This window comes from Haematobia irritans, chromosome 1 (assembly GCF_050003625.1).
Source record: "Haematobia irritans isolate KBUSLIRL chromosome 1, ASM5000362v1, whole genome shotgun sequence".
NCBI lineage: Eukaryota > Metazoa > Arthropoda > Insecta > Diptera > Muscidae > Haematobia > Haematobia irritans.
Window position 1 is genome coordinate 278,287,368 of NC_134397.1, and position 12,052 is coordinate 278,299,419.

General features: G+C 33.7%; 1 protein-coding gene across 1 annotated transcript; it reads left to right on the forward strand.

Annotated features, from left to right (window-relative positions):
• The first annotated feature begins 9,879 nt into the window (after positions 1 to 9,879).
• Positions 9,880 to 11,047, forward strand: LOC142225914 (serine hydrolase BPHL). Its single transcript, XM_075295770.1, has 2 exons — positions 9,880 to 10,764; positions 10,852 to 11,047. The coding sequence occupies exons 1-2, from the start codon at positions 10,013 to 10,015 to the stop codon at positions 10,943 to 10,945; spliced, it is 846 nt and encodes a 281-aa protein (XP_075151885.1). The 5' UTR covers positions 9,880 to 10,012; the 3' UTR covers positions 10,946 to 11,047.
• Positions 11,048 to 12,052: the final 1,005 nt, after the last annotated feature.

The window sequence follows — 12,052 nt, forward strand, 5'->3', positions numbered from 1 at the left end:
TAAGTACATGGTCGCGCAAATAAAAATTGCTATCGGTATCGCGATTCCAAAGGTTTAAATATTAATAACGCATCATATTTTATTTTTTTCGTAGGTAAGTATGTTATATACTTTTATCTAAATCCGAGTTTTTTTTTGACAGCGAATTTTTGTGGAAACTACTCTGAAAGAATTCTCTTCCTAAAAATTAACAGTTTCGTTGTGAGTGTATCGTGTGTGAAGAACTCTCTCTCTCTCTCTCCCTCTCTCACAAGCACATTCACGAAATACTCATGTATGTTTTCGCAAATACGATTAAAGATGCACAATAATTTTTCGTGACTTCTACTATTAGTCGGGATCACGACGAATCACGAATGTTTCACAGCACGAACTTTTTCGAATGGAAAGTTAATATAATATATTTAGTATATATTTCGTATATTCGTAAAAAGTTGTTCGTAAAATTTACAAAATTCGTTGAAAACTTTAATAAACTTAGTAAATGAATTCTTTCGTTGTATAAACTTACACACATCCTGAATTGGGCCATTCAAAAACTTGCGAAAATGCTTTGATAAAGGGTGATACGGTCAAAATTTGGTCAATATAAACTTGACGTGTTTCTTTCAATTTTACATTTAAAAAACCTGAACACACCTCATTTTGAAGGTGTGTGTGTGTAGAATGTTGCTCCTATTTTGATTTTGGAATTCACTCTTCAGTTGTCAAAATGCCGTCCAAGCAAGAAGAGCAACGTATCAAAATTTTGCTCGCGCATCGCGAAAATCCGAGCTACTCGCACGAAAAGCTGGCAAAATCGCTAAAAGTTGCCAAATCAACCGTTACAAATGTAATTAAAGTGTTTAGGGAACGTTTGTCGACAGCCAGGAAGTCTGGATCGGGGGAAATCGAAAACCGGAAGCCGCTGAGACGACAAAGAGAGTTGTCGGTAGTTTCAAGCGAAACCCTAACCTCTCTCTCTCCGAGATGCCGCAAATAAGCTGGGTGTATCGTCTACAACCGTGCATCGAGCCAAAAAACGAGCTGGACTATCGACTTACAAGAAGGTAGTGACTCCAAATCGCGATGATAAACAAAATACGACGGCCAAAGCGCGATCCCGGAGGCTGTACACGACGATGCTCACGAAGATTGACTGCGTGGTAATGGACGACGAAACCTACGTCAAAGCCGGCTACAGGAGTTTTATACGGCAAAAGGAAGGGGAAATGTAGCAGATATTTTCAAGCACATAAAACTGTCAAAGTTCGCAAAGAAATATCTGGTTTGGCAAGCCATCTGTACCTGTGGCTTGAAAAGCAGCATTTTCATAGCTTCCGGGACTGTCAACCAAGAAATTTACGTGAAAGAGTTTTTGAATACACGTCTGCTGCCTTTCCTGAAGAAACACGGTTGTTCCGTACTGTTTTGGCCGGATTTGGCATCTTGCCATTACGGTAAAAAGGCCATGGAGTGGTACGCCGCCAACAACGTGCAGGTGGTTCCCAAGGACAAGAACCCTCCCAACACGCCAGAGCTCCGCCCAATTGAGAAATACTATGCTATTGTCAAGCGGAACCTAAAGAAGACCAAAAAAACTGCTAAGGACGAGCAGCAGTTCAAGGCAAACTGGCTTTCTGCGGCGAAGAAGGTGGACAAGGTGGCTGTACAAAATCTGATGGCAGGTGTCAAGAGTGAGGCCCGGCAATTCGGATTTGGAAAAGCGAAAGCCTAACTGAATATTTTTCCTGAATTTTATACTAATTGAACTTGAAAAAGAAATTTTATTTGATTTTTAAATAAACGATTTCACCGATTTACACGCGTTTTCCCTTGACCAAATTTTGACCGTATCACCCTTTATATTCACTCTTTATATTTTATTTTTACATTTAGGATGTGTACGCGTCAAACTGGTCTATGAATGGATAAAAGACGACTGCCAAAACTATGTGGCCTAGAGGAAAATGTGTTTAGTTTGAAAACGGGAAGTTCGTGCTCCAATTCTTCCCAGAATTCTTCAACAGAAGGTAAAATTATATAAAAATTTTTTAAATCTTTTTAAAATTTTGAATTGAATATAGGCTTCTACATTGATTGCATTACAGACAGCGTTGCCAGAATTGTTTCACAAAAAACCGCTAGATTTGTCCAAAAAACTAGCCAAAAAAAGCTAAAAAATTTTAAAAAATAGCTAGAAAAAAAGCTAAAATGTTTTGTATCAAAAGTCACATTTTTGATTGAAATTTAACAAACTTAAAGGCTTTATTTCACTTAAAATGCATATTATTTTAATTGTATTCATTTTATTTCAATTTCTGTGAGACTGTAAGAAAATTTAAGTCATATTAGCTCTGTTTGCATACTCGATACATTTTGATTACTATCACAAATTTTTACTGGAAGTCCTTCGTTTATATTTCCTAGTAAAAACATTTTTCCCAGTAAACTTGCAATTGTCAGCTGGTTAATCATCAACAAGTCCAATGTGTGATATATTGCACAATGTCACATAGAACTGCATAAGAAAATATCAATATATTTCGTTTTAACTGAATTAATGATAAATTCGTGAACGTGTACACTTCTCCTAATTTTACCCATGAGAATAAAACCCATTCTAACTGTCTTGCAAGTTTATATTGAATAACTTTTATTCGAAGATTTCCCATACAAACCTATTGTTGTCTAATTTTCGTAAATGTAAATCCATTCCATTAATATATAGCAGATTTGTTTTTATCCTATCACTACGAATTTTTTCATTGCATTTTTTTGATGTTAAAAAAAATAATACCACATTCAAAACTTTATTTCCTTAATTATTTCTATGTTCGGTTCCAAAGATTTTGTACACTAATGATTTTGGTATTGATTCCGAGTCAAATTTGAATTTATTCGTTTTGTCAGCTTTTTCTTCATGAGCTATCACAGTGCTTTAAAAACGTGCTAACGACAACTTAAATTTCCAAATTCAGACTCGACTTTAAGTAGAAATTATTCTATGTATACGTTTTTAAAATAAAATGTTGAAAAATCTCTTCTATTTTTGAACGCTATTTTGGTTTGTGGTCAAGATACAAAAACTCCACAAATTTAAAGACTATTTCATTAATTTTAAGAATTTTTTAGAATTGACCCTAGCCTTCTTTCATGAATAAATACCCATTTTTAAGTTGAATCACTTAACTATAAGGACAAAAAGAATTTATCGGCTATTGAAGAAGAGAAATTCACAAATGCTATTATAACCAAATTATAATAAAATAAAAAGGATAAACGAGTCAAATGCTAATATTCCTAATAATTTACTGACAGTTTATATAAGGAATTGAAATATGTGGAAAACCTTATTCTGGCAGCAAGGCTTAGATAAAAACGAAGCTTTATCCATATTTCAATAGGAACATGTCGAAAATAAAAAAAAGCCAAAATTAGCTAAAAGGGTTATGAAAAAAAGCCAGAAAAAAAGCTAAAAGCTAAATGCATTTTTTCCCCGCTAAACGTCTTCAAAAAAAGCCAAATCTAGCGGAAAAAAGCTAAATTGGCAACGCTGATTACAGAAGACGACGAATCACATAGAAATGAGATTTGGGAAGCCCAATTCCAACAGGTGGTACAGATAATTCAAAAACTGTTTATTCTTTGTGAGTGAGCCTGTTAAATATGTCGTTTATAAGGAATATTCTGTATTTTTGCCAAACATGTACTCTGCCATATTTTCAGTTATATATATATTTAAAATTTTTTACAATAAAAAGCATAAAACCTCTTTTCAGAGTGTATTTTTATATTTTTTTTAAACCAATATAGATTATAACATATAGTACAAAGATTATATTGATTACCATCGTAATAAACACAATTACGATAGTAATTGTATAGGTTACAAAATTTTATAAACATTGTACTCAGTTCAATTACGACTGTAATTGAAAAACTTTATATATTTTAAATACCAATGTATTTGGATTGAGTACTGAATCATTTGGAAATTTTGACAAATTCCAAATACCTTTATACTCAACACAAATATCCCTTCATTTGAAAATAATTTTACGACAACCTTACAATTTGGGTAATTGGATTTATGATTTTCGTAATAAGCTGAAAATCAAATACAAAAATAATTGAAATCACAATTTTTGTATTTGATTCAAGTATTCACTTTTTTCTGTGTACACGCCGATATTACAAAAATAAGTAAATATTTTTCGAAAAATTCAAGAAAATGTATGGTTCAAAAATATTTTTTTCACTTGTTAAAGAAAATTTCGTAGTTTGACGGATAGAATTGGAGTTCAAAATTACTAAAATTGAGTTAAATTGGCTTTATTACCCTAGAGGATTAACTTGTTTGAGTGCACGCAGAGAAGGAATATGGTCACTCGAACCCTGTTCCAAGAGCAAAATGTTATTTTTTTACGGAAAACATGTACCATGTTGGTCGAAACCATGTTCTTTTCTCGGAGATTATGTATCTGATTTCGGAAAGTATGCTATGTTTGACGAGAAAAGAATATTTTTGCGACAAAAATGCTGCATGGTCGCTGTGAAAAAGTAACATGGTGATCTAGAAACATGTTTGAGGTGATCATATTCCTTCTCTGGGTGTATTAGCTCGCAATCAAAACCAAAGTCATTAACGGAAAGACAAAATCTTTGGAACCGGGCAAACTTTTCTTTAGTGCAGAGACTTTGAGTATTGAAAGGAAGGCCAGGGTAGTATACCCCTGCCATTTAGACGCATAAACTTTCATGTAGAAAACTGTTCATATTTTGTTCACATTTTTAAAGTGTCATATCGGAAAAGGCACAGGCATAGGATAGCCGTTGTTCCAGGAGTGATGCATTTGTCTCGTTTGTCGCTAACCATTCGAAAGGTTAGGTTAGGTTATGTGGCAGCCCGATGTATCAGGCTCACTTAGACTATTCAGTCCATTGTGATAACACAGTGGTGAACTTCTCTCTTATCACTGAGTGCTGCCCGATTGCATGTTAAGCTCAATGACAAGGGAACTCCTTTTTATAGCCGAGTCCGAACGGCGTTCCACATTCCAGTGAAACCACTTAGAGAAGCTTTGAAGCCCTCATGTCACCAGCATTACTGAGGTGGGATAATCCACCGCTGAAAACTTTTTGGTGTTCGGTCGTAGCAGGAATCGAACCCACGACCTTGTGTATGCAAGGCGGGCATGCTAACCATTGCACCACGGTGGCTCCCAACCATTCGAAAACATTAAAATTTTTGCAACACATTATCCCTAGGACGTAGTAAGATGGCAACACTGTTTTCATTTCTAGTTATTACTGCTACTAGTGTCATCGTTGCTGAAGTCGTATCTACTATCTATCTAACCATGATTGGCAAGTATGATGTACGAGAATTTCATTTCTTTTACCATTGCCGTTCGCGCATCGCATGTGTGACTTTTTATTTACTCCATTCACATATACGCACATACCTACATGCATATGTATGTGTGTATGGATGAACATATGAATGCGATTTTGTATGCCTTTCACACTTTTATACACATTACCAAAATGAACAATAACAACAAAATACAAAATCCTCTCCTTGTAACATTACATTACACACTCTCTGAGTTGGATAAAATGTTTGTGGAAGTGTATGTGTGTTCATTGAGCATGTTATATTCGTCAGTTTGGATGCGTGTAAATTCCTTGACATTTCCATTTCATAGAAATATCATTGCACACAATATTTACGCACGCATGCACAAACTTACATATTCGATAAACCAACTCACTTTGAAATATAGACAGTCTTGTGTATATGTATGTACGCCAAAGCTAATGGGTGCGTTTGTATATTGAGAGGTCATTAATTCAATTGTTTTATTTTCCCAAATGAATATTTGCGATATGCACAATTTGGCACATATATACACACACATACGCACACTGATAACACCACTTCACTTCACTTCGCTTTGAAATTGGCTTTTGTGCCAACTAAAAAAACACTCTAAGGCTGTGCTTTATGGGGTTGCCGTTGTCATTTTCACAGTCACTGTTATTGTTGTAGTTGTCGTCATAGTCGTCTTTTAGCAAATGTAATCACTTTAACACTCTTGTTACTCTGTTTTTTTCTTTTGTTCTTATTTCATTTCAATGTGTGTTAGCATGTGTGTTGTGGTTTGTGACAGTGTGAGGGTTTATAAGAGTATTAAGTCTAGTGTAAATCTATTTAATACATTCGAAGTTGGGTTAATACGACATATTTAGGCTAAATGCGAGCCTTAATCCCCACAACAATTTAGCTTAATTGGTTTATACATCATTAATGGTGTCGCCTTCGTCGTCATCGACGATATTTCCGATGGTATGAGGATGTAGCCAATGAGAAGTCAATTGAAAATGTGCTCACGAATCGTTCGTTTCCCTTTTTCTGCATTTGCTGGGACTATGCAAATTTTATATCGTGTTCGATATCGAAGTGCAGCAACCCAATTATGTAGGGGCACTTCACACACTTTAGACACTTTTTTATATTATTTTTTTTTCGAACCTGTTTTAAAATGTTTACTTTAATTCATAGTTTAAATCGTATGATTTTTTATTTAACACTGTATGTAATATTTTATATAATACTTTAAGTTAAAGTTTGTATTTGTAATTATTAAGACTTCATTCCCTTTTTATTTTAATCAACCGACAATCATGTGTTCTAATGGAAAATTATAGCGATGGTACGTCTTTTCACCAACTCTCAATATTATGAACTGTCAAAACAGTGCCTTTTTTTGAGGGTGAAAGGGCGCATGACACTAAAAGCAAAAAAAAATTCAACCAAAAACTACACAAGGTGCTTTCACGTATCCACAATCACCACATCTACGAAGAATATTTATTCCTCCAACATCTATTACCTTCTTACCGAGTTTTGGTGTATGCTACGTAAAAACTATTATTTTCTGTCATATGTCCATATGGATATATGGCGTCCGGGCGTATACTCAATATTACTCATTCGCTCAATGGTACAAATATCCTAATGGCGTTTTCTTTTCTTGTAAAAAATGCACACTTTTTTTGCATTTTGCCCGGAAAATGTACTCTTTAGGTTCTTTTCTAAAAAAAACAGGCAAAAGTGCGAAAAGGCTTCGAATTCTGTTGTGAAAATAGTGCCACGCATAGAGGCAAATTACGGGCATTTTCAGCACTGCCAACAAACGAGAGTGCTGCGATTGCCCTGTTTCCTTCTTTGAATTCTTTTCTGCCCGCTGAAATGATAGCATTTTTTTAGGTTTCTGGTAACATTTTAAAAATGCGCATTCTGTACAGACAAAATGAAGGCAAAGCACTTTTTTCAGAAAAGAAAAAACCATAAGAGTTGTTCAAATGTCGGCGAAAAATTAGTAACACATCTAATGGTGTTTTCTTTTCTGAAAAAAGTGCTTTGCCGTCATTTTGTCTGTACAGAATGCGCATTTTTAAAATGTTACCAGCAACCTAAAAAATGCTATCATTTCAGCGGGCAGAAAAGAATTCAAAGAAGGAAACAGGGCACTCGCAGCACTCTCGTTTGTTGGCAGTGCTGAAAATGCCCGTAATTTGCCTCTATGCGTGGCACTATTTTCTCAACAGAATTGAAGTGAATGAAGTTGAGGAAAAGTAAAAGAAGAAATATAAAATATTCTTTTAACCTTTAAGGTGAGTAATAAGTTCGAGTTTAGCCGCTAAAGTCGATTACTTTTCTCTAATAAAATTTTAAAGAATCTAAACTTGCATCAAAGAAGAATAATTTTATACTTTTTTTACTGATTTATTTTTGATTTTAGCAGCTAAACTTGAACTTAGTAGACACCTTTAGGTGAAATATATACTGTGGTGGTGGTAAATTTTAAGGTGGGTATTAAGTTTGAGTTTTGCAGCTAAAATGAAAAATAAATCAGTAAAAAGAAAAGCTATACCTCATTGATGCAAATTTTATTAAAACTAAATGGGGAATAGCTCAAAGCAACTTTTCATAATGTTTATATCTTTGAAAATGGATTATTAAAAAAGTAGTCGTGAAGAAATGGCTATTTAGCGGCTAAAGGTGAGTATTAAGTTCGAGTTTAGCCGCTAATTTTCACTAAAGTGTAAACTAAAAGAGTAAAAAACGTCATAAAATTATACATATTTGTCGCAGATTTCATTATAACTTGATTGGGAATATCCCAAACCAAATTTTCACAAAGTTTATATTCCTTAAAATGGATTATTAAAGAAAAGTAATCGTGAAAAAATGACGATTTTAGCGGCTAAAGGTGGGTATTAAGTTCGAGTTTAGGCGATAAAAACGTCATTTTTTCACGATTACTTTTCTTTAATAATCCATTTTAAGGAATACAAACTTTGTGAAAATTTGCTTTGGGCTTTTCCCCATCAAGTTATAATAAAATTTGCAACAAATATGTATGATTTTGTGCATTTTTCTTACTGATTTAGTTTTCACTTTAGCGATTTAAGCGGCTAAACTCGAAGTTAATACTCACCTTAAACTCGAACTTAATACCCACCTTAAGGGTGGGTATTAAGTTCGAGTTTAGCCACTAACGACAAAACTAAATCAGTAAAAAAAGGCATAAAATTATACATATTTGTTGCAAATTTTATTATAACTTGATGGGGAATAGCTCAAAGCAAATTGTCATATTCCTTAAAATGGATTATTAAAGAAAAGTAATCGTGAAAAAATTACGATTTTAGCGGCTAAACTTGAACTTAATGCCCGCCTTTACCTCTTTAATATTTGGAAATTTGTGGCAATTTTTTTTTTTTTTTTTTAAATGACTAAAGTAAGAAATTAAACATATCAGACTTGCAGTTAAATAAAACAAGAATTAATAGTACTCAGTAAATTAAAACAAACAATAAGAGAGGTTAAACTTTCAATTGAAATTTGAATTTTTGAAAGGAAAGAAAGTCGATTTTGTTTTTTTTTTTATTTCAAAAGACGTCTAGTAGAAGTCAAAATGAAGAATTTGCTTCAAATTAGAACGTATTCTCCTGTCAAAAATTAAAAAAAAAACTCGTTTTTGACAATCAATGTATGTTCATACAAACAAAGTTTCCAAAATAGAACAGTAACTTCGAATTGGAGTTCCTGTGTTTTAATAATTTATTTGTAGTTCACTGCTGTTAGCTTTTAGTTGCAAGATAACATAACTTTGTAGAAAAGTTATGATATCAGAGGAAAATTCTCAGGTGTCAGTTAAAGTTCTCTTAAGTGACACTATGCCAATTTATCATCACATTTTAAATACAAACTTTTTATTTATATTCAAATGCAACGGTTTTGATTGAGTATCGTTATTCTAACAAACACACAAACCGATTACTTTATCTTCGCCATCTCTGTTGCCAACAGTCAGCTGATTTATAAGCAACAAATGGTTTCCCAGCGGCGTAGTTCGCGGTACACTTATAAGGCTGAATAAATAAAAAAATCTATTGGCTGTACGTGTGTTTGGCCCTATTTTGCTATTTTACTAAACAATTTCTTTGGTTGTGGAAATAAAAGTAGTAGTCGAATTTCAGAACATTTAAATATAGCAATATCATTAAATGTCCACATTAATTAATGCATCATCAATGTTATAACGAATTAGGAGAATAAGGAGCCAGCATTCATAAGGAATGCTATTCATAAATGTTAAAACCCATTTTTCCAAATACCAAAAAATATTGAAGGTGCTCTTTTTTTACTGACTTTATGGTCTTCTCAATTCATTTAAAAAATTCAAATGCTACAAATCACTTAGAATGTCCCTATAGCCGCGAAATGCAAAACAACTCTTTCGTATTAGTAGCGATGAAGCGAATGTTTTTATTGTTAGGGCATTTAATGGGCCTGAATTTTCCAAGGGCATTCTCTATTCCGCCACTGGGTCTATTTGATTTAGGCAATAACAATTAAACTTTCATAACAAATATTATCAAAATTCACTTCGCTGAGAAGCGGTTTGCTTACGTTGTCTTATTAATATACTAATCAGGCAATTTGTGGAGAGCTAAAATGTTCCAATCTCATTCAAAGGTCCTGTCTTCGTTAAAGCAACTGTCACGGATCATGTCTTATCGTTTTGTACATGTTGAGCGGAAGGTTAAAGTAAATGACCTTGACATTAACTTTGTTGAGAGCGGTAATGGTGAAAAAAGTGTTCTGTTAATGCCCGGCGCATTGGGATCAAGTTGGACAGATTTCAAGCCTCAAATTGAAGAATTGCCAAAGTTGCTACCCAATTACACAGTTATTTCATGGGATCCCCCAGGCTATGGGAAATCTGTTCCCCCAAAGAGAAAATGGGGTCTAGATTTCTTTCATAATGATGCAAATTGTGCAGTAGATCTCATGAAAGCACTAAACCGGCCGAAATTTTCTATTATCGGTTGGAGTGATGGTGGTATAACCGGTCTCATAGCAGCCGGCCGGTATGTAGACAATGTAGAGAAACTTGTTATTTGGGGAGCCGGAGCATATTTGGTGCCAGATGAGGTAATAGCCTTTCATAATATACGCGATGTTAGTAAATGGTCACCAAGAATGAGGGAACCCATGGAAAAAGTTTACGGTGCTAAACGATTTGCAGAACTTTGGGGTGAATGGGTAGATGCGGCATCCGCTTTCTATGCGGAGAGGGATGGTGATTTTTGCAAAAAAGAAGTGGAAATGATAAAGGCACCCACTTTCATATTGCATGGAAAAAAGGATCCAATGATTGCCGCTGAACATATTCCCTACCTTAGGGAACATCTTAAAAATGTAAGGTAAGACAAACATTGATAGTGTGATATGATCATGATTTAAAAAAAAGTAAATAAAATGTATTCCCCCAAAATGTATTTTTATTATAGGTACCATGAGTTTCCCGAAGGCAAGCACAACATACATCTACGTTATGCTGATGAATTTAATAAACTTGTTGCACAATTCTTGTTGGACAAATGAAGGCATAAAAATAAGCTACATTATATTTGTTTTGTAAATATGAATATGTTTGCTTACGGATAGAACAAATATCATTTAAAATTAAAGTGGTATAAATGAGAACTATTTATTGTTTAAATCATTGTTTTGTTCAATATTAGCAACATCATTATTTGATATTCAAAAGCAAAAAAAAAAATCTTCAATTAGAGCGATTAGCTGATAAGACCAGTTTGCATTTATTCTTTTGGTCCAAAATACATAATTTAATTAAAGCGTTACGCTTATAATGTTTTTTTTTTTTTTTTTGGTTAATTTATTTTGGAATTTCTACAGAAAATTACAATTGTCGATAACGTACAACGTTGGTTGTCTCTCATAATGACCTTTTGCAAGCCAAAAATACGGCTATAATATTTATTCTAGTCCGGTCTGCACCTCTAGCGGAAATTTCGTTTGTGTTACAATAACGCAGTTTTGCCATGCATTTCTTATAGAAGCAAAATCGATAATAACGTCTCAATGGGTAGCAGAAACTTCGTTAGAGGTGCATACCGGCCATATGGGAGCAACAAAGTCAATAAGTTTACACTTTTATACAAAATAAACGAATAAAGAACCGGTGTACCATGCGATATATTTGCTACCCTAAATGTTCATAGTTTATTTTATATACAAAACGCTGAATGCCGTTCAAAGTAAAACATTTTTCCCAAGCGTTATGAAATTCAGAGCAAAACACGAACTTGGTACACACATTAAAGGTGGGTATTAAGTTCGAGTTTAGCCGCTAAATCATCATTTTTTCACGATTACTTTTCTTTAATAATCCATTTAAGGAATACAAACTTTGTTAAAATTTGCTTTGGGCTATTCCCCATCAAGTTATAATTAAATCTGCAACAAATATATATGATTTTATGCCTTTTTTTACTGATTTAGTTTTTACTTTAGTGAAACAATTAAGATTTTAGCGGCTAAACTCGAACTTAATACCCACCTTAAAAGTTCCGCTAAAATCGCCACTTTTTCACGATTACTTTTCTCTAATAATCCATAAAAGAGGTACTAGTTTATACTGTTTTTACTGATTTCATTTCGGTTTAAGCGGCTAAACACGAACTTAAT